We start from the raw sequence: 27,594 nt of genomic DNA on the forward strand, positions 1-27,594 counted from the left end.
ACAGTGGTGTAGGATAGCAATGTGAAATATCTTTGCTGACCAAGCACGGCTTCTTTCCCATGCAGTACCACTTTCAATATCTGAAATGAATGTATTTTTTCCAGGAACAAAGATGGTAATAAGTATCTTTTTCAGTTGGAAGTGTCCCTTAAGATGTCATAAACCAAATAACAACATGGCAACAAAAAGGTACCACTTCCCAGAATACTGATGTGCAGGGATAAAATGCAGAACAGAAACAATTCTAAGCATGCCAGTAATTCTAAATTCTGGATGCAATTCTGAATCTAGAAAAGAACCCTTATATCATTAAGTCTTACATCTTCACTTAGTAAAACTGCATCTTTATCACACCACTTTGTGTAGCCTGACTTTACAAAGCCCTGGAGTACTCTGTATCTTCTGTAAGTTTTGTCTCCTTACAATCCAACGTTCAGATGAAGGAACAATTCATCAATTCCCACTCTTAATGAAATACCAACACAGCAAAGAAAACAATCTCTTAAAATTTCAACACATTCTCATATTGGTTTCAATACTGTTGAAAGTAAATACTTTTACTTCCCATCTGACATCTTCTGGATCTCAGCCACAGCTAAGAATCATTTTGCAAAAGTTTGAGATACAACTTTTTTAACTAAGGCTGGGTGGATTTTTATTGAAAAGAAAATTAGGAGTCAGTAGTTGAAGGCTGACTCTTCTGATTGCAGAGAGAAGGATATTACAGTGCAGATTCTCCCTCTAAGAATCACAGTAGAAAAGAGCATGGGAAATATTACACAAGGTGGATGAAAATTCGCTTTTAATCTTGGGATTAGCTCTATTCCATAACCTTGTCTGAGCACTCAACATTTTCAGTCTTCTGCAACATTTTCATGCAAACAAAGACAGTAATAAAGTGCCACTCACAGCACCAAAAACGTTGACTTTATTGATACATTTTGTTCAAACCACCATAAGCTACAGGAGGAGGACACAGTTTTGCAGTGCAAACTGCACCTATTGATGGCATACCAAAGGTATTTCAGCAACATGGTCACAGCATTACCCTGACTTAAAAGAAACAGCATTCATTTCCATAGAAATAAAGAGAGAGAAGTAAATAAATAGGAGCTGGACTTGAATGATCCTTGTGGGTCCCTTCCAACTCAGAATGTTCTACGATTCTAACACCAGTTCATGGAAAATGTGAATCTTGATTATCTGAGAATCTAGTCTTAGCTGAATGATCTAAAAAATCCTTTCCAATTTGCAGGCCCAAAATGTTATAAACATGAAGAGAAAGGAAACAAACAAATTAAAACAAAAGGGGGGGAAACCAGAATTCTGTGCAAATTCTCCAACCAGTTTTCATTAGTAATTCTCCATTAATTCCAACCATGGCTCTTTAGCCAGCTTCTATACTAGTTAAGGATTAGAAGCAGGAGCTTTGGCCTGAAGACTAAGTTCTTTCTCAACCCAGTTCAGGCTACTGAGCCCTCCAAATTTAAAACCAGTCTTCCCAGAAGCAGCACAAGAGTTGGTGATGCTCTTACAGGGGCCTACAAAATCAGCATCAAAAGCTAGCTTAAGTTGAGCTCAGTAAAACCATCTCAGAACTTTGGTCAATTTTGCAAAAAGTTTCAGCTAAGGAAATTAACATCCCAACAGTCCATTTCAGCAATTCTGGAATGTTTGCTTTTAAAGCTGATTTGTAAGGAATAAAACTCCTTACAAACTGCTGGTTCTCCTTACAGAAGATACTGGAAGTAGTAACTACTTCAGTGAAGGCACCACCTAGGCACACTGCTTGGAACAGTCCATCTAGTCCACCCATAGTTCTAGATTTAAAATATTTATTAATGCTTACCAGCTCTTTACATACATTTCAGAGAGATATGGCACATATATTAAATATTCTGCAGGATGAAGTGAAAAAGATCGCTCCATATGTCAGAATGCACATAGAAAATTAATATATTCTAGAAGTTCTATTTATCCAAGTCCAAAGGAATGGAAAAGAAGCAAAAGTAATGTTGATTCATTTCTACATGGAAAGCTCAGAGATAGGCTGTATATATGCTTTCAGTTTGCAAAGTGTATTTCATATTCTTGCAAAGATGTTAAGCAAGGAAGATACTTAGACTGTGTCTGATGTGCAGCTGTCTGGCAGGACAAGGCCAAGGACAGCCATCAGGTAGTGCCTGACACTGCTCCCTGATTCCCCTTCCAGCCCCAGGATACAAGAGCAGCTAGAAAAAGGCACTCACAATATCAGTAAGCTGCCTTTAAGTATGGTGTCCCACCAGGAATGGTTTTTGTCCAAAACATCTCAAAATACAGTAGTCCTTCCATTTTCTGACACCTATAATTTGAAGTTTTTTCCTTCTGTTTCAAGTACCAATTTACCCAGCCAAGACTGTATAACTCACTTTCCAAGAAAATACTAATCAGATGGCAGTGCACTAATAAAATTTCTTAGAAGTTCAGATATGACTAGCCTTAGTATGTGTACCTCTGAAAGCTTCTGCAGCTAAATATGAAATTTTAGCAGGGTGTAAATTTATTGTTTTGATGTGAACAGTGCAAAAATGAGGTTTTAGGAAGGCCCTGTACGACACGATGGTGTCTCTGAGGAGAAGCAGGGCACAGACAGAACAACCAGATGAGACTGGTAACAGAAGAAAAAAGAAAGCTGTGCAGGAGGCATCATTAGCAAGATGCAGTTTAGGCCTAGGTTCACCAATGTAGGCCACAGCAGGCTGCATTTTCAGTTTTTTCATGCATCAGAATACAGGGGTACCTTGATACATGACTTCTGACAAATGCTTAGGTAGATAACACCAAATACCTAAACAGTAGTACTGAAAAACACACAGATCACCTCTGTGCTGGAGTTCTGGCTAAACAAGAACATTTTTTGAAAGAGAATTTTCTGTAAACCAAATAGATTTTGTTTTTAAAGAAGAGCTATCCTTTTACAATCCATGTTTTAGCAGGAATGTCTGTGTGCAGCACACGGATGTTTAATTTGCTTCTGAAATGCTTATGTCTTGACTTTTGTGAAGTAGGTCAGCTCCTTCACAATGTGCAACCCATCATGCCCTAGCTCTTGAAAACACCAGTATTCCTTTCAGCAAAATTCCATTAGGTATATGGGACAGGCATTTTAAAACTTCCTTCTATTTTGCTAAAATCTTGTAACTCTTATAAAACCCAGTAGATAAGAAATACACAAATAGTAACTAATCCCATGTCAGAGACCCTCTTATGCCAGTTCCAAGAAGCTGGAGGAAAAAAAAAAAAAAACATAAATGAACAAATAAATAGCTTTCTAAAAAGCAGTCCATTCTTAGGAGCCTGTACATTATGCAGCAAAAAAATTAACATGATTGACCCATCATGAAAAGGTCTGCAAAGGTTTATCAGTGATGCACAGTTGCACAAGCCATTATGTGAACTAGCAATGCATGACCCACTGACATTAGCAGAAGTTTACCAAGAAGGGAAAAAAATAAATCTGATTTTGTGGGGTGAAGGGGGAAAAAGGGGAGAAGCTGAACATTAAGAACCATCTTCTCCTGAAATAGCCTATGAATTCTCCATCTAGTCTCTGTTTCAAGAACAGCCTTTTGGCCAGTTTCATTGTACGGCATCAGCTTTGCTTCACACCATTGTATTTGTAGTAAGACATTTCCTTTCACTCCCTCACTACAGCTCCATACTTGAACAGCTGACTGTAGAAATCATGCTCCAAACAGAGCAATCACACCTGAGCACATGCTGCCTTTTCCCAAGTTAAAGCACCACTGGCTCCCACTGTGCCTTGATGATGCACAGAGCAGGTGGAGTCAGGGCTCTGGCCAGCCCAGGCAGCGAGGACTGACCCCGTGCACACACCAAGCTGCCTGCACAGGCCAGAGTTTGCATCCTCAGAGATACAGAATCTGGCACACAAAGGTCTCAACCATTTTTACTTATGGCTGCCATTAACTGCTGTAAAAAAAGGTCTTGATGGCAAACAGATGTAGGAATCTACGAGTTTGAATCCACTGCCACAATTTTTTTTAAAGTAAACTTCTAAAAGTGAAGCGCTGAAAAATGTGGAAGCTCACCCTAAGCAATAAATCATCAAAAACAGAAGGTAATCTCTGTATGTTACAGTTACCTTCTTGCCCTTCCTCAAAAGAGAAAAACATTAAAATTCTGTTAAGTGTCCTTCATGATCATGGGCCTGTAGAAACTAGCAATAAAATAAACAAAAAAGCATTGAGAAACAAACAAAACCAAAGCATTCTGGGTACTCTACAATATTCAGAGAGGCAATTTTGCATGTGTGGATTTTTGTAGAAGTCCACTACCTTCTTAGAAATTTGAGGGGAAGAAAAAAGAGGAAGAGAGGTAAATTCAACTTTGCTATTCTCCAGAATAAGTCTCTTGATAAATTCCTCATCAAAACTCTTTCCAAATTCCCCTTCTCCTTCAGAAACCAATTTACAAACAGTTGTAAAATATTACAGAAATTGAGATTTTTCTGGCCAAGTACCAGTGATGTAGAAGTATTTTGTTATAAAACTAATTCCTACTGGAAAGTGTCAAAAAAGTTTCCTTTCAGTGCATTAGTCTTTGTCATCATTCATTTAATTAAAAAAAGGCACATTTGGCAACACTAGTAATTTGAGAACCCTTATGACTTGCAGGAACACTAAGGAATAAACATCCAGCATTCTCTCTTCACAACACAGATAACCAGACTATTGTTCTTTCATTCTAAAATTGCAAAAATATCATCAGAGGTCTCTGTTGTGAAGGGTTTTTCTCACCCCAATGTCACGTCCATAAATGTCTCTATGCCATACAACTTCAAACAATCTAACAACAAAAACATAATAGCTAGTCTAACACAAAATAAAATTTCAGAAACAAAGAATCACCCTATTACATTTAATACTCAGTCATCATCTTTAACCAAGAGACCGTCAATGAGTATGACTCCAGTGTAACAGATCTGCAACAAAGCACACTTCAGAAAGTTGTTTTATCCCAGTCTGTCCAGTTGTTTTGAATGCATAGACATCTATTACCCATCAGCCTCCCCAGTGAAAACTTACTTCTCAGGCTCTATCCATAAAAAGGGCCAAGAGCAGAGTAAAGCATAAAAAGAAAACCCATAACTGTTCACAAATTTGAAGACAGCGTGCCCATTTGAAACTGTCACATTGCACTGACAATGGCCCCAGATGAAAACCAACAAAATGTAAATATAAATAATGCATGAGGTGTTTTCTGTGTTCTAACAACAGGTTACAACTCTACACTTGACACATGCCACACTTTAAAGGAGAAGAGAAAGAGAACACATATGCACCTTGACGCAACAAATGAAACCACCAACCAATAAAGATCTCCTGGGGTTTTTTGCAAATATCTGCTCAGATGCAGGAACTTATCTGCATTGTATGCACATTTTAACAAGTACACATGCACTTACTATTTCCATCAAAGTCTTTCTTCCCATCCATTAAAAAAAAAAAAAGCACACTGAGAACAAGGCATAAAACCCACACATCTCTGACCAAAAAGTTTACTGCAGCCTGTGTTGTTATAGATGGAGAAATCCGTACCATCAGAGAGAGCTGCATCCTGCTACACTGCACACCACTGATGCTGGAAGAATTAATCATTCACAGATCAACAATTGGTTCTTTCATCTCCCTGGCTTTCTCAGATCAGACCATTATGTATTTTTTTCCACCTACTGATCCTGTTACACTCCATTTTCAGCTGCATGTAGCAAAGACATCTGAAAAACATTCCTCATTCCTATTTCTAGAATGTACCTCACTGAAGGAAACCAGTGAGGGTACCTATATGATTCCACGGGATTCACAACTTTACCAGGACCAAGAAGTGACAGAACATTGAATTCTACACTAAAATCACAATGTAATAAGCTGTGAAAAAAATGTGGACGGCAAACTGAAGGGCACCAAAGTCCTTCTTTCTGGCTTTCTACCAAAAGCCTCATGGGTTTGGTCAGTGAACAAACCCATGAGATAGCTGACCTTTTAGCAAGTAAAGTTTTAGGACTAAATACTTCAGCTAATCAAAAACTAAATTACATGTATATATTAACTCAGCCCACATCTTTAAAATAAAGCTGTATTCTGGCCAGCACGAATGGCACCACATTCAGTCACGACTAAACCAACAGGAACATGGCTTTTTTAATATCTCTGCAGAGAAAGAGAGGGCAAGGCAGTATTCATGATGAGCACTGCGCCTCATCATGACAGCAACGGAAGAAAAAGTCACTGGAAGAGAAGGTTGTCATGGGAAACATTTCTCCCACTTTTATCTCTGGCAGGGTTTGTCCTTTAAACGCTCACCCCTGCAGAGGCCTGGCAGGTGACATCCCGGCAGGTGACGTGAGCTCGGCACAGCCAGCCCTGCCAAGGGCGAGGGACGCTCCCCTGGGCCACAGGCGAGCCCCGGTGCCCGAGCCCGCCGGGATTGCCCGTAATGTCACCTCACGATCCTCTGAAGGGCGAAGGGTCTCGGCAGCGCAGACCCGGGGCTGCAGAACTGCACCCTGCCAGAGGATGCGGCGCGGTGCGAGGATGCTCCCAGCCCCCGCTGGAAGGGTCCCGCACAGCTCTCCCCGGGGACAGGAGCAGCTCTGGAGGCGGAATGCACCGCGGCATCCCCGCGAGCCCCGCGGGCGCGGGGACCAGCAGCGGAGGGACACGGTGCCGGGGCAGCGGGACCGCCCGGCCCGGCCCCACCCGCGGGGGGGCGGCCGGGGCAGAGCCGAGCCCGCCGCAGGGAGCGGAGGGGAGGGGAAGGGCTGCGGGGGCTCCCCGGGCGCCCGCCCGCGCTCACCGTCGATGTTCTCCCGGTCGCTGATGTGCTGCAGGTTGCAGCCCGTGTCCTCCCGGCTCAGCTCGGCCTCGGGGCGGTAGGACTCCAGCCGAGAGTGGGCATTCCGCCGCAGCTTGGGGCTGGAGGAGACGCAGCAGGACGTGGTGTTCCCCATCTTCTCTGCCCGGCCCCGGCCCGGCCCGGCTCGGGAGGAGGCGAGGGGCGGCCGGTCAGCGGGGGTGGCGGGAAGCCATGGGCGGCAGCGGCGACAAGAGGGAGCGGCGGCGGGGGAGGAGGCGGCGGCTGCGGTGCCCTGCGGCTGCACTCGCCGGCGGTTCCCCCCGGCGGCTCATCCGCGGAGGCGGCCCCGCAGCGCGGCCCGCCGGCGTGGGCTGCGGCAGCTAAGCCGCCCTCCTCCGCGGGCGGGCAGCGCGGGGCCCGCCGGGGCACAGCCCCATCCTCCCCCGCCCCCGCGCAGCCGCCGGGCCCGCTCCGCGCACGCACCCACGCGGCAGCGTCGCAGCCTCCGCGGCAGCGACACCGCAGCAGCAGCGGCGGCGGCAGCAGCAGCCGCCCCGGGCGGCCCCCGCGAACCGGTTCCGGTTCAAGCGGGCGGAGACGCCTCCCGCCGGGCGGGCTGCGGGAGAGGCGGCGGCGGAGCCCGGCTCGGCCGAGGGGCCGCCCCGGCAGCCACCGACGGAGCCCCCCCGAGCCGCGGCCGCGGGGCTCCCGGCGCGCTGGCTCTTGCGTCCCCGGCCCTCCTCACTCGAGCGTCCCGCACACGGGCGCGGACCCTCTCCCACAGCCCGGGGCTCCGCGCGCTGCTGCCGGAGGGAGCCGGCACGGCTGGCGCTGCCCGCCGGTGCCCGTCGCTCCCCTCCCCGCCCCTCAGGGGCCCGGCCGGGCCGAGGCCGCCCCGCTGGCCCGAGGGAACCCCCCGAGCTCCTGTCCACAGCGGGGACCCCGCGGCTGCCCGGATCCAGGCCGGAGCCTGAGCCCGGCTGGCCCCGAGCCTGCCCGGCCGTGAGGACGCGCATCCCACCACAGAGAGTCACTGGTTGTCCCAGAGATTTGTAGGGGCTGCACGAATTCTTTGAGAACTTGTTAAACTCTCCTGTGTACTGACTGTTCCAAAGATAACAGGCCACAGAGAAATGAGAGGGTGTTAAGTGCCCCTTTGTACCACCTTCCCTGTGTTTAGGGCTTTCCCAGTCAAAAATCCACTTTTGCCCTATTCAAAGTAATGTAAAAGATGGGGATGGTGCATGGCTTTCATTAGTCTTTTTTGTTGTGGTTTTTTTTTCTTCTTTAAATCGTTGTAATCTAAGCAAATCTTTTGACTGCTGGAGGTCTGAGTCATGGTAGTTGAATGGATACACTGATAATTTGACAAGAGAAAAGTACTTTTCTATGTTTATAAAAGATGCTTTGACTTACAGCCCTGTGTCCAGGGAGCCATGACTTAATCTATCAGGCATCTCATGATATCTGATGTTTTCACAAGATCTGCTCAAGTCAGATGATTACATGAAAGACTTCTAAGTTCTTATCCTACTTTTTTTTTTTTTCAGATCACACGTTGCAAAGAAAATCAAATTTTTAATTTTCAACAGCCTTTTGAATGTTTATTGATGCAAATGTACTCCAGTGGGATATAAAGAATCAAGAAGAATGAAAAATAATGTGAGTTTTTTTCAAAATCAAACTGTTTTGGGGATGTCTTCTGTAACTAGTTTTGGGACACTCCCACCCTCCCCAAACATGGATGGGCAGTAGATTTGGAGTTACATCAGTAGATTTGGAGTTGCATCGTCCCTATGTGTCTGAGTAAGTCAAGATAAATTAAGGATAGGTTTAGCATCTTTTTTGTATTAGTGTATTCAGTAGTTTGCATCCAGACAAAAGGAAAGGCTTAGCTGAGCTCTGGTTTAGAAATGCTGTCTAGGAGGATGTCATGCTAACTAGTGCCTTCCAGCACTGTGTCATCACTTGCTGAGGGCACCTCAGCCCCTCCACTGGAGCTCACCTGCTCTCCAGCTGAGCCTGAGCCTGCTCAGACCAGGCCTGACCTTAACCTGGCAGCAGGGGAGGTTAAATGTGAAACGGGCATAAGCAACAATCAGAAAATCTCGACACAATTTTTAAAGAATCCAATCATCTCAGTATATACACAAGAGAACAGTCAGATGTTACTGAAGCACTTGGCTTACCACATCTTACAAAAGGACCTCAAGCTAGTGAGATCTCTGCAGAAGACTTGCCTGAGCTGCCCTGTTAAATTCCACCTTCCTGTAGCAATCAGGGACATGTGCTCATTTGTGGCCTTTTCAACCTGTGTGACTGCTCCTAGGCCACCAGTGCCATTGTCTTTGAAGTACTTTTTGGTAATGCTAACTGGGCAACTGTTGCCTTGCACTATCAATCCCACCACATTTTTTCATAAACATTTCATAACCCCTGATTATTTAGAAACTTGTAACAATTGTAAATCTATTGTAGTAAAATCTTAGACAAAACTTGCAGTTTATACTTATTCTGCAATTTTCACAAGCTTTGAAACAAAACAGGCCACATAATGATGGAGATGGGTTATGAAGCTTGTTTCTCTAAATGTTTAAGTAGAGCTTAAAAAGACATGTTTTCTTTATTAGAAAGGATTGATTTAAACTTTGTGTTTTATTTAAAACTAATATTATAAAACTCAACATTGTAATTTAATGTATTTAAAATTTGTGATCACTGGCTGTGACCATGTAGTCACTAGATGGAATCACTAGATGTGACTATGTGGTCACTAGGTGGATGCCCTTTAAGGTCCCTTCCAACCCAAACCATTCTATATTCTATCCATAGTTCTATTATTCTGTATAGCTACCTATTTTCTTACTCACAGTCTTTCATTCTAAATTTTTACCTTTATTCCTCCTCTTTTCACTCTAGGAGCTTGCTGAAATACATTATAATGACAAAGGTGCTACAATACATATTTCAAATCAAAGAAAAGGGATGCTGCTCTAGGGTAATGGTCTCCTGCTGGTATGTAAGAGCTGAGAAAAGGTGAAATATATACCATGAAAACATATTTGGGGTTTGATTATGATTATTTATTTCAGCTATCTGAAGTGCATGATGCAAATGTAACTGCATTATTTGATAAATATTCATACAGTAAAGCAGGAACAGCTCACTGTACCTTACTGACATGCTTAGAAATCAATGTTTGTCCTTCTTTGATTAGAGATTATTCTGTTCTTGAGATTTATGATTTAAGTATTTTAATGAGTTTGCCCTCTGGAGCAACTGCATCAGCTGAGGAACACCATAAAGCTCCCTAAACTAAGGCCAAGGCTCTCACGATTGGTCAGTGCTGACATACCTTTGTTTAAAAAGTGCCTATTCCTGCACAAAAAATATTTTAAATCTGTAGCATCTCCACTGCACAGAAGACACTCCACTGTAGAAAAGACAATGGATTTTAATAGGCTAAAATTAATTACGTGACCCATTAAATTTTGTGCTTGAAATCTTCCTGGAATGTTGCCCAAAAATGTGTTTCAAACCAGCAGATATAGGTCAGTGTTTTGCTTATATAAGCTTTTTATCTATTTTGAGCAGATTAAAATTACAAGTATTATTTAATCCAAAAGTATTTCCTGCTCACAAACCAAATGACTTGTGAAGCACAATTAAAAAAAAAACAAAACAACAAACAAACTCAAAACCTTAAGATAGATGAGTGGTGATAACCAGATCTTTTGGTTCTGCTCATCTTTCAACTAGAGCCTGAGAAATTCACGTCACACAATGCCTTCCCCACACTGCCATCTGATGTTTAGTTGGAGTTGTACTCACAGGTTGGGTGTACAACCACTCTCAAATGCCATTGTGTCAGTTTTCTCACAGAGCTAATCATTGTCTGGAGTTTAAGCAAAAGCTTAAAATTAACATTCCCGTGTCCAAATGTTCAGCCTGGTCAACTGAATCATACCCTAGACTTTGTTGATTATAATAGCTAAATTTTTTTGACAATAGTAATAAATTCCAAATCAGTTAAAGCCAGTCATGAACACACCTGAGGAATGTTATTATCCCTCTGACAATTGTTAGTTTTTGTCTTATTGTTAATATTTGCATTTATTGTTACAAGTCTGAATTCAGTAGTATTAGCAGACTTCCTTCCTGAAGGCAAGTTCAGAATGCATGACTCTTGATTCTGACCCAGGCTGTCTGGCAAAGCCTTTTACTGTGCTGCTCCTCAAGGGAATGCATTCATGGATCATGTCTTAGATTCCTTCCCACAAGTATTTGCATAGACTGTTCCTGTGGCAGATTTCCCCTTTGCTGAAGGTGTTGATTCTTCCAGGGCTAAGACAGTATTCTCTTTCTTGGAGGTAGAAATCCAGTGCCTGCCAGAAGACATCCTATCAGCCTGACACAAGTTATCTGCCAGCCCCAACCCCTGAGCCATCACCAGAGAGAGGTGGAGGGTTCTATACATGGCAGATAGCTGCAGCTACTGTCCACAGGAAAGACACCCAGACCTAACAAGGAGTATGTAAGAGATGGGACCTGGTTTAAAAATACACAAATGTTATCAGTGGAGTTATTCCTCTGGTCAATGGCACATTTGTTTCTCAGGAATCAAGTGCCCTACTGGAATCAGTGAGAAATGGAGAAAGAGTAAATAAAGATTTCTTTTGAAGATCAAGGCAGAAACTGGGGCTATTTGATTAATGTATTCAACTTGAGTGCATATACTGGGATATTAGTCTCATGCTAGCCCATGAAGGGATACTGTTCTAGGCAACAATGCAAAGCCCTAAGTCACACTCCTACTCTGAAGTGTGGCAACCAGAGGACTCTGCCTATTGCCACTTACTGTACAGGAGGAAACAATTGCTTCAAGAAGGAAGGTGATACACCAGAGAGTGAGTGTTGGAGTACTGCCTGAAACATACATAGCCCAGGAAAGTGCACATTATCTTATATTACAATCTTCTTTATTAATGCCATGTTTCTCACCAGCTTGAAATCAATGCAGAATGAGGCAGTTTCCCCACAAGCTGGGGATGACTGTTCATTGTTTTAGGGGAAACACCTGAAGAGCAACTGTGCTAAATTTTTTTTTATATATATATATATATATATGTACACACACACACACATATATATATGTAACTGTTCTTTTATATTTTATTGTTTCTCCAGGGATTGAACAAGATAAGATCTGCACTCAGAAGAAGCCAGAAACCCATGCATTACGCTTATGGGGGAAGATCACCCACAGTGCACAGACGTGCAGTGAGCTTTGGGAGGGAGGAGGCAGGTCAGCACAGTGTACCATGGATGCCCTTGCATTGTGGAGGAAGGCACAGGCAATTGGATTTAACCAGCTGGGTGGAATTTGATTTGATTAGCTTTGGCACAGTTTCACATACTCTCAATTCATCAGTGAATGGAGTAACTATATTGGAAAGCTACTGGGGAAAAACAACATTGCCCCTGATGCTACTGTCACAGGCAGATAGAGCACAATCCCATACAGGCTCACTCTGTGTTTTCCTCTCTTCATTGTCTCCCTAGTTAGTTTTTTTGTGCCAGTGTGTGTCTTCCTCTATCAGGATTGGCTGCCTTTTCTTGGTCTGAGATCTTGGCATGTAAAGAGCAGTAATTACTCCATGACTTGACTATGAGCAAGGGTGGGAGTGCCCCCTCTTGAACAATAAAACCCCTTGTAGAGAAAAGCCTAACTAAACAAAACAAAATGTGTAAAACCAGGCAGTGCTGCCACAAAGCACTTTGCTAGCTAGAGAGTCTACATGGAGTATGAATAAGAGCCTACTGTGTTTTAGTCTGTCCTGCCTGTGAATGATCCCATTCTATAAAGGGGTATGTGTTAGTCTCTTATTACATACAAGTCTAGGCAAATACATCTTCTTTCGTTTCAATGAAGCTGTGCCTAATCTCCACCAAGATTGAGAACTGAACCAGGCCCAGCAATTTGGGACAGCATGTTCATACAAAGCCATCTTCTGTCAGATTCATCTTGAGAAAATAACATCCCCTACTTTTACCAACTGTCAATACCTCGTAATTTTGAGTATCAGTTATGGTAGCTCACAGTTAAAAACATTTTTGTGTAGTATGAGCTTAAAAGTCCTGTAATATGAGCTAATAAAGGGTAATATGCAAATGATTGAAGTCTTTTGAAACATGGCTCACCAGAAGATCATGTGTCTATCATGTGTCAGGCTGAACTCTCTGTATGAAGAATATGAGGGAAATTTATTGCTTTATCTTACAGCTCCCCAGAAGACCATCCTTTTAAAGTAGAATAAAAAAAGTGTTTTGTTTGAAGGATAGATCTGAAGAAAAGTTATAGGTTTCAAAGACAGGGAATCAAGCTAAATATGGTGAGCTGTACAGATGAATCTCAAGAATTATTCCTGTGAAACACATTCTCAAGCTAAGTTCCCCTAAGTATTAACATCTGTCTTGAGTGAAAAGAGACTTTCATCAGTTAATTTTCAAATCAAGAGGTGAAATTAAAAAGTGAGAAAATTCTCAGTATGAAAATTAAATTGAAGCATCCAAGTTTTCAACAGAAAAGTGTCCAGGCATGAGCCTTTTTGATTTTTAGCAGGGTACTACAATTGTGAGTGAATATCTCTAGGAACTCAATTGGAACTGTAGAGAGGCCAAAAACCTCCATGTATACGTCTAGAAAATACAGAAAATGGAAATATGTATCTTAAAGAACCAAAAATTAATTCATGTACTTAATGAATGATCAACAGATATGTAATTTTGAGTGTGTACTTCTTACAGATTTTGTTCCACTTCCTCAGGTCCTATGTGGGATTAGGCAGGACATTTTCCTTTGAAAAACAATATAAGACTGAAAATGATACATGAAAAAAGGCCAAAAGCTTTTCTTGTGAATTCTGTCCACCATCAGTGGTCATTGATATCAATGTTCTTTGAGTAGAAAGGCTACAAAATCAATAAAAGTAATAAAAACATTATTTCTTTGTATTCCAGAGTTCTTTCCCTCTCAATGAAAAAGTGTCCAGGACATAAGCAAGCCTACAGAAATGAAATTGAGGCTTCCATGTCAACATTTAAAAATACAGCAAAACCTGGCATGATCCTTAGATTAAGTTTCTGTTGGGGAAAGGGGGGCAAGAAGAAATTTTTCTCCTTTAGTCAGGTGAAACTCATGGGTTTTTGTTATCACATTTTAAACTACAAACCCACAGAGACAGGACTAATGATTGTTTTATTTTTGAGAATAACCACCCAGAGATTTGCCCACAGTCAAGGAACCCAAATTCATTTTTCTGCTCTATTGCAGACTCTGCAAGAATTTTGAAAACCACTTAACCCCCATATCTCATATCCCTTTCAGTGAATGGGAATCATAGAACCTCACTATACGAAAGGGTTTTTTTAAGACTAAAATCTTTAAAACAGGAAGTTGTTCATGTGTTACAGGAAAGGGGACCAAGTAAATAAAATGGAGAGAATACTCTGTAATCACAGATGTGCTGTCCTCCCATGGTGCTTCTGACATGCACACCAACACTGCAGGATGCAGGCAGTGCCTAGACCATCATTAAATTATTAAATGCTTGTCTGTTGCAATACATTTTGCCACTTGTGTAGCTTATTAACTTTGCTGTCACCATCACTCAACAAGCAGATACATCAGCTGATAGAAAAAATGCCAACATGAGGATAACAAGTTCATAGGTTAAAAAAAGTCTTTCCTCTATAAATAGAGTTGGTATAAATCACAAGAGTCTGCAAAATGGGCCTGGGAAAATTAGCTGCTGACCCAAAAACACTTCCTGTTGGCTGTCTGGGAATCCATTTCACACAGTTAAAAGTGACAAGAATTAAAGTAGCTAAGAAGCAGGACTTTATGGTGAAATAAAGTGTCCTAACAAACATGAAAATAAAACCAAGTGCAACTAATAAAAATACAATTATACTATTGTGCAAGTATTGTAAATAATCAAAAGGCAAAATGAGCCATACTGTTTAAACTCTTAATGAGGAAATAATTATAATATGTTTCAGTGTCCTGCAGTCCTTGTGGCAGCTCTGGAATTTCAGCAGCTGACCAGCCAGCAGGCCCCATGACCTGCAGTTGCATCTGGCAATGTGTGGTTAAACAGGGAACTCAGCACAGCCATTTCTGTAGGAAACTGCTGACTAACATTGGGAAGAATCTGGTCAATTTGAATTATACTTCAAATTAAAGAGAACATAATTAATGAAGACATTTTTATCTCAAGTGAGGAACTAGCTTGCTGTTTTTCATTCAAAGTTAATGCTACCCTTCACTGCTGGAACTCTTCAGCTAACACTTCACCCAAGTGTCCTCTGCTGTCACTCAAAAAATGCCCCTTAGGGAGTGCTAAGGAAATTTATTCAGGAAATAAAATGAGTGCATTGAAACAGGGATTTCCTTAGGTCCAGCTCAGTGCATCCCCAGGTTTATTGCAGCATACTTCTGTTGTGCTCATGCATGTGACACTTCTGTAACACCAATTAATTCAGTGATGAGTGTCTCTTTACTTTAAAGCTACTTAACTAGAAATGATTTAGAGACACCACATTTTTACATTCCAGGAACTTTGAACTGTCACATAATTTGACAATTAAGATCTAAAGAATACATAAAAGCATATAACAAGTTATGACTATAAGTTGTAGCCCTCTAGATAAGCTTAGCTCCAAACAGAAAAGAAAGGCCTCCTCAAATTCATTTTGAAAACCAGAAAAATATCTTGTGTAACACAGGACAGAATATCTGTCTATAAGCATATGCCCATTTTCTTCAAATTTTGTAGTAAAACTCCTAAAATTGCAGAATGACCTTTCCAATAAATAGCAAAAACACATCAAAAAATACTTGTTTGTTTCTGTAATCTCTCAGTTAAAATAATTTCAAATACTGGGTGAGTTACATGAACTATAAAATTTGGTACAAGATTGCAAAGCAAACTCCCTTCTTTGGAGTGCTTAGGCAATTCAGGTCAGATATTTGCAGCTGTCCCTTAAAGTCTGGAGACCAGTGAAATGCAATCTTTGGACTCTAAATTATATATTCAAGCTTACAAAGTCTCTAACCTCAACCTTAATTGTCTTTGTCTAAAATAAAGTTGCCAAAGATACATTTCACTGTTTAATATGGTGGATTATCCATAAGCATAAAACAGTATTTTGTCTGAGTTTGTTAATTGGTTTCATGATTTTCCCAGTTGTTCAGACTGAGTTATTTTAAGAATTCACAGCTGGTATGGGATTGCCCACATAGCTAAAATATGTGTCTTGGTAATGGCTAATATTTCTAATCAAATATGTGTTGGCAAAGCGTTTAGGTTCAGGATAAATCATGCTGCTGGCCACAGTGCAGCAAACAAAAGGAGAAAAAATTATACATTATGTCATGCAAAATAATTTTTCTATCATTCATCTAGAGCATTAGGGCTGACAGACTCTTTGAGTTAGATCTATACCCTTAATCATGCATAATCCCATTGATAAGAATTTTTGAAAGTTCCAAAAACAAACCAAAAAACCTAAACCAGCTTTGCAGAGCAAAACTTCCCAGAACATTGACTGGGAGAAGCAGAAATACAACCACTGAGTTAACTGTCTCACTGCAAGTGTTCACTCTCCAAGATATCCATCCTGCTTTTAGATGTGCTTAAACTTAATGTACAATTTTACAGGTGCCATCAGAGAAGTAAATGTGTCAGGGGCCCCTGTAGATAGTGCATCACTAAAAACTGCATAGTAGAGTCTGTCCCTAGAAGAGTCAAATCACCCTGGCCCAATGGCTGCAACACTTGAACAAATGTATGAGGATCATTTCAGAAGGGATTCTTGCAACTCTGAGCTTTGGAGGTAAAGGTCTCCTTTCCAGTGAAAGTAAACAAGATCCAGCAGCCTAATTTTCACTTACACCACTGAAAATCTCAGTTTACTACAGATGCATCCAATATGCAGAATGTCTTCCAGATCCTACTAATGGTACACAAAGTATTTCAAAATGGCCAACACTGAAAGACTCAAAACTGTCCCCCTTTCCTTTCCATGGGACCAGGACATAACCAGAGAAAGGAAAATCCTTGTCTGCAATTCCTTCTCTATGCACATGAGTTGGGAACTTTTGCTGCCCCTGAGGATAGTTTCCCAATTTTTATATTCATCTCCTCAAAAACACAAGATATACTGACACTCACTCTAAATCATGTGTTCACTCTTATAAAACCAGCTGTCCTGATCTCCCACATGCAGGATCATGTCTGTTCTCCCTTGCCCACATTATTATTTGTATGGCCATACAGGAAGCTCAATCAGCCTGTTCTGCTTGAAGGTAAATTAGGCAAAGTTTTCAGCTAGTCTCTAACCCAGCTTACCATGGAATTGTGCTAACATTATTACTGGCTCAGGAGAAGCAGTGGAAATACGTGACTGGGGAAAGATAGGGCTGTTTTTCTGGGTCACAGTCTCACTCAAGGGGCTTAAGTGACTGAGACAGCAGCCTAAATTTGGGAATCAGCTCCAAGAGCAAATGTATTCTCATGAATCCTCCCTATCACTACTCCTATATTGCCAGTTGCTTTTGCAGGACATGTCAATGTTTTTTCTAAGATGCTGAAATAAAAGCAGGAGAGGATTTTTAATCATGTGAATTTGACTAGTGCCAGACAACTGTAGCTTCAGCCATTTATCTGAAATCTTCCACTGTGCTGCGCTCTTTGTTTTGGTTATATCATTTGCTTCCACTTCAAGAGCCTAGAACATCAGACAGCATTGCTGAGCACAGACCAAGAACCAGAAATATGTAATACAGATGCTAAAACCAGCACTGGCTTTTTATTACTCTGTCATATTTATCTATCTTGCTGGAAATAATAATTTTGAATTACCTCGTTTCACAAGCACAAGTTGCTGGGTCTCTGCTGGTGCAATACTTGAACTTGATGCAAAGTTTTCTGCTATACCAAAGGAAAATTAGAATTGCAATGTTCATGGAAATAAGATGCTATATAGCCAAGTGAAATTTAATCTCTCTTCATGCCACTTCTCAAAAAAAAATATTAACAGCTATTGCACAAACACTCACCCATTCCAACTTACTATTAGTTAGACATGTGAAAATTGCAAGCTACCTGATTCTACTTCCAAAGTTGCAATGTCATGCTAATCTTAACTTCTAGCAATTTACTTCAACATAAGAGGAGCTAATAGAGAAGATTGAGAAGGATTTTATCTGGCTGTTACCTTCACAAAACCAACAAAAGTATGTTACATCAGGATCTAGCAAATTATAATAAATTTGAGTGGTTTACCCTTTGAGGAGGGACCTACAAATGCAAGGCTCTCTCAGTTGTTCCTAACTTCCTTTGTGATTATAGAGTATTATTTGTATGTGAAGCACTGGCATGAGACTCCTAGAAAACTTATTTTCACACTTTTTTTGAACAAGCATAGCCTGGAAGAATTAAATCTTAGCTTCCCTGCAACTCTCTCAAAGTTTACTGAATTCTACCTGAAATAAGAGAAAATTCCTTCATTCTTGAAGTCTAGGTTAAGAATGGGCAGCTTTAGTTCTGAGCATTCTTGAGACAAAGGTACTTGTGTATTGTTCCACATATCTCATTAATACTTTTATTTACAAAAATATTTCTTTTACCTTTTACTGTACACATCTGGGACTTCAGCTAGAAATATTTTTATAGGCAGAGGCCAAAGTTTTTCAGATTGTGTCCGCGATTTCTAGACCCAGATATGTTCTTATTGGACTAATGCATTGGCCATGTCATCTGGCTGTCACCTATGTACATGGATTTTTCACATTTCCTGAAAAGTTTACAGCATTGTATATTCACAGCTGTGTATACCAAGTATTCTTGCTTTTTCTTGCCCCTGAAATCTGGGAAATCCTACTTTCTTTTCTCTGTCAAGGCATTTCAGGGACTCTTTTCATTCAAAGGAGGATCACAGGCCCTTTTTAGTACCTCTATTTTATGCATTTGAGCATCATTTACATCTTTGAAGCAATACATACGGTGATGAGTAGTGGCTGTCTTGGTTATTGTACCCTGTATACTCAAGAAAAAAAATTGTCCATTTGCAAGTGTAATTTTGGAATGTCTATAAATGTAACTTAATAGAGAAACAATTCCTACCTCCACTGTCAAGTTTCTGTTGCAGAACTTGGAATCTGCATAAGGCAAAGGTTTGGCATAAATCCTGGGGCATAAATCCCAACTCAGGCATATCCCAATCCTTTCCTGTATGCATGGGAGTCCAGTATCTCCAGTCTTCATCCTGTTTTTAGGGCAGTTCTCTGGGGAATACACACTTAAAGTGAACTTTGCCTCATTTCTGTACTTAGCTAACAAGCCTGTCATGGTTTCAGCCCAACCAGCAGCTCAGCTCCATGCAGCCTCACTCTCCTCATGTTGGGATACAGGACAAATTGGAAGAGTAAAAGTGAAAAAACCTCATGGGTTAAGATAAATACAGTTTAACAGGTAAAGCCAAAGCTGTGCATGCAAGCAAAGCAGCCAAGGAATTCATTCATCACTTCCCATGGGAAGGCAGCTTTTCAGCCATCCCCAGGACAGCAGGGCTCCATCACACGTGATGGTGACTTGGAAAGACAAACACCATTGCTCTGAACCCCTTCCTTCTTCCCCCAGCTTTATATGCAGAGAATGGCACCCTGTGGAGTCATGGTATCAGCACATGGAAATGCCTTCAGTCAGCTGGGGTCAGCTTCTTGTGCCACCCCAGCCTCCTCACAAGAAGCAGAAAAGGCCTCAGTGCTGTATCAGCACTGCTCAGCAATAGCTGAAACATCTCTGTGTTATCAGCACTGCTCCCAGCACAAGCCTGAGGCACAGCCACATACCAGTTACTGTGAAGAAAATTAACTCTACCCCAGCCAAAACCAGCACAAAGTCAAAGAAAGTAAGTCACTCCTACAAAGTAAAAATGCATTTTTTACAAATAACAAATAGAATGCAAACCTTCAGGCCCCAGTGGTACAAGACCTTATCTGACTGTAGAACAAGTGGATTAAAACACTAAGCCTGAATAAACACAAAACCCAGTTCTCCAATGAGGCTTGAAACAGAAATGTTGCGCAACTGGAATTCCATTTTTTCAGATTGTATCGCTACAAGATCTGGAACTAATGCTGTTTTCAGCTCAAACATCTGCACAATAAAGCTGTGCTATCTTCAATAACCACCCAACGCAGCAGAACTCCAATGTGATTTACAGAGTTTCCTTTGCAAGACTATCATCCCCAAGCACTGGACAGGAAGCTTAGGCAACAGACTGAAGTATCAGGATTTTATTACTGGTGTAGTAGTTAGACCTTCTTCCTTATCCTTATTCCTTGTTGGCTATAGTAGAAATAGGAATTAGGTCACAGGTTCAAAGATTTGAGATTCTGAAGTCACAGAAGTAAACATCACAATGAGAGATGCATTATGCCATTAACTAAGCATTACAAAATACACATTTACTCTAAGCTCCAAGCATTTAATGTATGTTGCACAGAGAAGTGCACATGAGATATTCTGTTCTGCTCATTCTCTTATTTTGAAATCCATTTTAATTGCTAAGTCCTGTTCCTTCATCACATATCCATGGGGAGTATAGGAATTACCACACAGGAGCACCTTCTCTTGCATTATGGGCATCATGGATATAAGTTAAATGACATTTGTGGTATCAGAACAGGTTCCAACAAAAGGGTATCATGCTCACCTCATTTCATACTTTCCAGAGCTCATTTTATGAAAAGCCATAAACAGATGGCATTTTCATCACACCCAATGGTCTGTTCAGATCAGAAGAGACCAGTGGAACATATCACAGGGAACTTCAATGTTTTTCTCTCCTTCTGGGGTTTCACACTCCTGGGCTGTGAAGAAAGAAGCCCTCACTGACCTTTTATGTTTGATTTGAGTTTAGGGTTGTTTTGGTTTTTTTTACTATGAGAAAAGATATGAAACATTACTCCAGTGCAAACCAAGTCTTTTTAGCCAGCCATAGCAGGAGGCAAGTGCCTTCATCACTAATCAATTTCCTTTATATAATAAAGGGAAAAACACTGCTAAAGAAAGTATTGAGGTCCTGATGGGTTGCCAGAAGAGACTAACTCAGTATCTGTGAGATTTTCTGAGAAAGGAATATACACCTCCATCTCTTTTTTGGCAAATAAGGATCTCAGTTTTGCAACTCTTTATGCCATGTTACATTCACCATTGATCTGAGTATCCTGAAGTCTATAGTTACTGCACATATGCGTTGGAACCCTTTTACATATGCAATTTAACTATATGGACCAAAAAACCCACACATTTTTAGGGATAACTATTTTAACAGTCCTATTTCAACAAACTGAGCTGTTGAATTAAAATTAAAAGCCTTTGCTATCCTACCTCATAAAGCAAATCAAATTACATAAAGAGAAGGTGAGGTGCACAGAAACTGCAAGAGCTTAAGGCAACCACTGGTTTCCAGATGGGATTGAATGGGTCAGGTAGAGAGAACTAGAGAAGCAAGATCCATAACAACTCTGTAAATGAGGATTTTTTGGTGAAGTGCTGGTAAGACTGAAAGTATAAATACAGGACAAAAAAATAGGTTTCTGTCCGCACAGAGAACTAATCACACATGTCCTAAAGCTGTCAGCACCAGTGGCACATGGAGCTGCAACTGAAGACAAAAATATCTTCAAACATTTTCAGATATGCACTGATTATTAATTTATGTTGTTCATCTGAATAACATAACTTTTGAAGTTGACATCGGGAACCCACATAAACTAACTATCTAGGTTAGACTAGAAATTTGGGTCAGGGAACTTTATTGCAATATACAATTTGTACAATGTTCAAATTTAAACCTCCCTAACAAAGAAAAGAGAAAAACAAGTCTTGTGAAGAATTTCGAGTTTTTAATCTGAGACTGTTTCACAGGTAACAGTGAATTCTCATTTACATAACAATGCTGAAAATTAGCTATTGACAAAAATCCAACAAATTTTAACAAAATAGCTCCACAACACTTTATAATATCCTCCTGGGATTGTGTATTTTCAATTCCAAATGAATAGCTGACTCATTCCCAAGAGATGCAGAGGCACATATTAGCTTAAGCCCTTCTTGTATTCTTATGCAATTGTTCAGCTCTGTAAATACCCATAAAATATTTCTACAATACATTCAAAAGGTTAGGAACTATTCAGAAATAATTTTTTACTTAATGCTAAATAAGTTAAAATATACTAGCTGATAAGGAAGAGTAAAGAGAAACTAAAAAATCTTTATCTAGTATTTAATGGTCATGGATATCTCTGTACTTCAAGCTTAATTATATCCAAATTCACCAAAACAGAAATATTAAGGAGAACATGATATTTGCCTAAGCATACTGCAACAAGGCCAGATTTTGCCAAAGTCAAGGTTTTGCTGTTTAAAATGGGATGCAAATGAACTTGGATATCTTGGTCTTAAGAGCCCCTGACATGGCTACAATTTTGCTGCTGTTAGCAGCTACAATTTTTTCAGTGCTGACAGGGCTGCTGCTTACACTCAACCCAACCTGAATGTCTAACACAACCTGATACCATCAGGGTTTTCAGTTAGCCTCAAAGTTGCAAAACCTACTTCATACTTTCAGATTAAGCTTGACATATGAAGCAAACAAAACTATTACTACCCTTTAAAATTACATAATCCATGCCTGGGATGTTCATGGCACATCTTCTATGGCACAGAATCAGGATCACTGTCCCAGATGTGTAGGATGTATCCAATTCCTCCCCTGCCAAAGAACTTTCTATCTCACCTCTCTTGGCAAGTCTTCAGCTACCATGCTGGTCAGGGTCTGCTGCCTGTACACCATTATTCTGATAATGCCATCTCCACTTCCTTACCACAGCTGCTTATCTGAGGACTTTTTCTTCAAGATTAAAGTTAATCTGTCTTGGGAAGAATCAGGAATTTGTAACATTGGGGTTGGGTGTATCTTGCTTAACTGCAATCAAAAGAACCAGCTGTCTGTTCCTAGCTCCCCTCTGAACTGTTTGTTTGTTTAGTAGAAGGAGAGGGACTTCAGCAAGAGCAAATAACTTCACCCTCAGAGTTATGGACTGCACTACAGAAACACTGCCTGCCATCTCACTGAAATACAGAACTAGTCTACAGAGAAATACCTAGAGTTGAGATTTTCATTGTTAGGTAAGACAAGTATCACTTCAAGCAATTAAGAGTTAATTTATCCAGGAATCAGAAGAAAGGAGATGGACTTTCTATACCTACTCCTATGAACTTCTCTGAACTTTAATGTAAGCAGTCATGTATTATGTAGAGAGCTTGTACACACTGAGAGATCCAATTACCAGATTTGGGACCAGATATCTGAAGTTTAGACATGCAACAATTTACTGGACCATTTAGTATGTGGACCTTAAGATAGGGCTATTTCCCATAGCAGGTTCACAAATGCCGTTGCAGTTCTCCTGGGTACCATCAGTGTGGGATGCTCTTCAAGGTTTTCACCCTCTAGCACTTCTGCAGTGATGAGGCACAAGAAAATCTGCAGGCCAAGTTCTGGCTGTGCACCAGCTCTGCCCTTCAGGCAGGTCTGCCTCTCTCATCACTGGACATACTCAGCTTCACAAATGCTCATTTTGTACCACTCCTACTGAGTACTGAGCTAAGACAGTAGGCACAACTATTTTTTCCAGCCCCCTTGTGGCAGTATATTCCTTAATTTTCTTAATTTTGCCTGTTTTCTGCTGGGATGGTTGGGTTTTTTTGGGTTTCTGGTTTTGGGTGTTTTTTTGTTTTGTTTTGTTTTTTGGTGGGTGGTGTTGTTTGTTTTTTTCAGCTTATATGCTACAAGGTCTAACTATGCTTTCTGCTACAATTATTGACTGACTTGAGCAAACAAAACCTGCTGATTTGGCCTAAAGTTCATACCTGATGGCATATCAGCTACATTCTCTGTATTTTTGATATCTTGCATCCTACTTTATGTTGCTAAAGCAACAAAGCAGATTAATTCATTAGGAATAAAATCTTTAACTACATTCATCATGTATTTAGCCACTGTGCTTATGATTCTATTCACTTGACAGGCTCATTTCCTTATCAAGTCTGTCTTTTAAAACAAAGCTGCTGTCCTGACACCACTTCTTGACATTATTGCAAAGTTAATGTTATATTTTAATAGGATTATTTTATATCAGGAATTCCATTTTGTGTGTTTCATTTTGCTGGGCATCTGTCCAAGATCCCAGATAACTAATCTCTAAAAAGTGACCTACATACTTAACCATTGTCCCATTCATAAGTGACACTAATTACTCATATTTTCTGTTTGATCTATACACAATTTCTCTCATGCAATTGCATAAATCCTTGTACTTTAGTAATTTTTTTATTTATGGAGATTTTTCCAAGAGTAATTCAGACAGACAAGACTACCCCATATCCTAATCAAAATTTATGTGGACATTGTTAATCATGCTTTCCTTTGTCCTAAATATAGTCTTTCTGCAGTGCACAATGAAGCCATGAAAGCACTAGGTTTATTTACTTACAATTTCAGCAGAGGCAGGCATCAGAATCAGATTTGTTACATAATCTGCTGTAAACTGATTCTTTCAGATTCTTTAGACTGGCTGGACAGCTATACTTTGTATTTTCAAAACCTTTGCAGGGGGCAGAGGAGTATGAGGAAATGCCTAAAATTTGTTATGAAACTTCAGAGTAGAGCTTTGATAATTTTATTGTGCGAGTGCCCCCTTCATGCTTGAAGGAAGCTTTTCCTTCCTTCAAGTTTGAGCATATACCTTTATTTTTCCTTGGTACACTTGAAAAAGCTCTTGGACATTTCTATAGCTGTTCCCTTCATGTTAAGTTGCATTAAAAAGAATAACAAGTTCCCTTGCCACAGGTGGAAGCTGACCATCTTGCTAGAGAAAAATTCAAACTTGAATTTTGTTACCCAGAGGCAGCTAGGCTCTGCTAGAAGAGTCATCAGTCTGAAGAAAAAAAAACTTTGAAAAACAAACTAAAAGGAGCCAATAAAAAGTAATACTTCCAGAAATAGTAATAACTTGGGCAAGTTCTCTTTTGGGCTTTGGGCAAATGAGCAGCAGAAAGCAGAGTTCTGTTGTCAGTCATTTACAGAGGAGATCTGGTAGAAATGTAAAATGTATCTCCAGAGATGCCTCCTGACCTGAGGCCTGCATGTTTGCTGCTGTGCACACTTGCATGAGTTGTTTCTGTTCTCCTCTCACACCTTTCCAATGCACAATGAGACCTCTGCTGCTCATACAAGTGTTCAGCTGGGTTATGAGATCATTTCTGATCCTTAGGGAGCTAATGGCAAAGTGGGAGACCAAACAGAACACCTAAGGATTTCCAGGGCTAAAATACTGGCTAAAGAAATGTAACATTTATTTGTTTCATTCTTGAAAGTGGGGTGGTGTGAGGGTGTGTATAAACTGGAAGCAGAAGGACTTTGTGAAACCAACTGATCTACTCCAACAGCATGAGCTAATATTAGATGTTGTTTGAGCATAATGTTTGACACCTCAGGGATGCTCTAGTCTGGGGAAGAGACACACAACCAGATCTAACACTGGCCAAAACAGCTACACTGAACCAGCTGGAACAGCAAATCAGCTTTATAAGCTTTGCAGTCATACACTACAATGAAAGTGGATACTGACCCTCTTCAGACTGTCTCTGTTACAACACAAGCTTAACTGTGACCAAGTTAATATTCTGGACTGGAAAAAAATTTTGCATGGCATTTGTAACTGGTTTAATTGTCAAATTATATAAATACTTAATTTAATCTCTTAATAACAACAGTTCCCAAACCACATATATTTCATTTTTCATAGAATAGGCCTATAAACTTACCATATGCAAATGCATTTGTTGCTCTAGATCTTGACATCACATCTCATGTATTTGGCTAATTCTCTTGAAAGAGTAAAAAAAATTCTGTTTAGGTGCTCAGTTCACCCACTTCACAGGTGCTGTGGAAAAACACATGTATGAACTATCCACATGGTCACTTGCAGAGCATCTGTGGGGGACAGAATGCTATATAGTCATGGCTGTAATGCAGAACTGTGCAATTTATTAGAAAAGTGGAATCTACGTATCCTGAAGAATGCTTTTCTTCATGATTTTGTCTTTACCTTTTCCTTTGTTCTGCAATCCCCCTTTTTACCTCGCCCTTCAATTCCAGAATGGTATTTCCATTTGCCAGGATTAAAGCCACATTATTTCATTTTCCCTTCACATCCTTAGATCTCAGAAGATACTTAAGTTTTTTATTGTATTTAATTTCGGTGATCTAGAACTAATAATGGCTGTGCTTCAATAGCAGTATTTAAAATAGCATTTAGATAAATATTATTATTATAAATCAAAATTAAATAACTCCCATTTTGTCTTTCATTAAATGGGACTATTGGTAAGAAAGACTATGAATTGAAACAGTGTCAATATAATTTTTTCCTCTTGAAAGGCTATCAAATTTAAAATAATTTATTTCTAAATACATATTAACACAAGAACAGCAGGAAAAATGAGTTTCTGTCCCCACAGAACACCCCACCCCCCAAATCTTCCCCATAGGATACAAGAAATTCCCTACTTTTGGAACATCCTTTGGCTGCTTTATTAGTTTGAAAATAAAGTGCAGACATTTATACTCCACAAGGTGTCACTCTAAAACAGCTGGAAAAAAAAGGTGTCTTTTTTGCTCTAAACTTTACCCAGAAGGTCAGAAATTACCAGCATTTCAAATTTAAGCCTGAATTATGAGATTCTACTCAGAGCTACTACAATGTAAGAGTATAGGCAGTGGGTATTTTTCTGGTAAATAGTGTATTTCAAAACTAGTCTCTTTTTAACATATTTGCCTAGCTGAAGTGTGGGAAAAAGAAAAGAAAAAAAGAAAGTATGTCAGTAACTGTTTCAATTTGGGGGAGCATCCAGCAAGTATTTTATCAGGATACATTGCACTGTCCTTTATTCAACTACCACTGGCTCGTTGAAGACACAGAAAACAACATCAGACCCAACAGCCTAGGTCTGCAAGGTATCCAAGCTTTTTAATAAAATACATTTTGTCTATAAACAAATTATCATTTTAAACAAATATATTATGATCTATAGACATTCAAATATCCTCCAAAAAAATACAAATACTTGTCAGCAACAAAACCTCACTTTCTATGGTTCGTGGGCAATCAGTGAAGGAATCCTCTGGAATCTAATAGAGAGAATTCCCAGAAAGTTTTCTTGAATCTAAAAAAACCTACATTCCAACTTCTCCTGTAGTAAGTCCATTCCTTCATTGCTAACTACCTCTTTCCATGAACTTTTGAGAGATCTTTGACACATCTATGAACTTTAATTGCTGTAGACCACCAGGTTCAAAACATACTAGAAGAAATGCAATACAAACATGAGCAACTGTCATTTCACAGGAAACAACATTAGTATTTCAGGAAAATGAAAATCATCAATGGAAAAGAACAAAGAATGTATGGAACAGGTCTGATAATGTGAGGGAAGGAGCTGAAGGTAAAAATTTACATAAGATACAACAAAAGAAAGTGGAACAGATTTTGAAATGTTGACACTTTCCATGCTGTGCTCAATACTGCAGAGTTCT

At 40.2% G+C, this 27,594-nt stretch overlaps 1 protein-coding gene and 1 long non-coding RNA gene across 3 annotated transcripts in view; one reads left to right on the forward strand and one right to left on the reverse strand.

The window, feature by feature from the left end:
* The window catches only part of CCNY (cyclin Y), a 120,616-nt gene extending 113,378 nt beyond the window's left edge, over positions 1-7,238 (reverse strand). The window contains exon 1 of one of the 2 annotated variants that reach the window (XM_077171974.1): positions 6,862-7,238. In XM_077171974.1, coding sequence (XP_077028089.1) covers positions 6,862-7,015 — 154 coding nt within the window. In that variant the 5' untranslated portion in view covers positions 7,016-7,238. The remainder of the gene's footprint in view (positions 1-6,861) is intronic. The other variant, XM_054631846.2, reaches the window with a different exon arrangement.
* LOC129126560 (uncharacterized) lies at positions 6,344-13,865 on the forward strand. Its single transcript, XR_008535093.2, has 4 exons — positions 6,344-6,498; positions 8,412-8,523; positions 9,781-9,876; positions 12,049-13,865. It is a non-coding gene; the product is annotated as an uncharacterized LOC129126560 (long non-coding RNA).
* The last annotated feature ends 13,729 nt before the right edge of the window (positions 13,866-27,594 follow it).

Source organism: Agelaius phoeniceus, chromosome 1 (assembly GCF_051311805.1).
Source record: "Agelaius phoeniceus isolate bAgePho1 chromosome 1, bAgePho1.hap1, whole genome shotgun sequence".
NCBI classification, from domain to species: Eukaryota; Metazoa; Chordata; class Aves; order Passeriformes; family Icteridae; genus Agelaius; species Agelaius phoeniceus.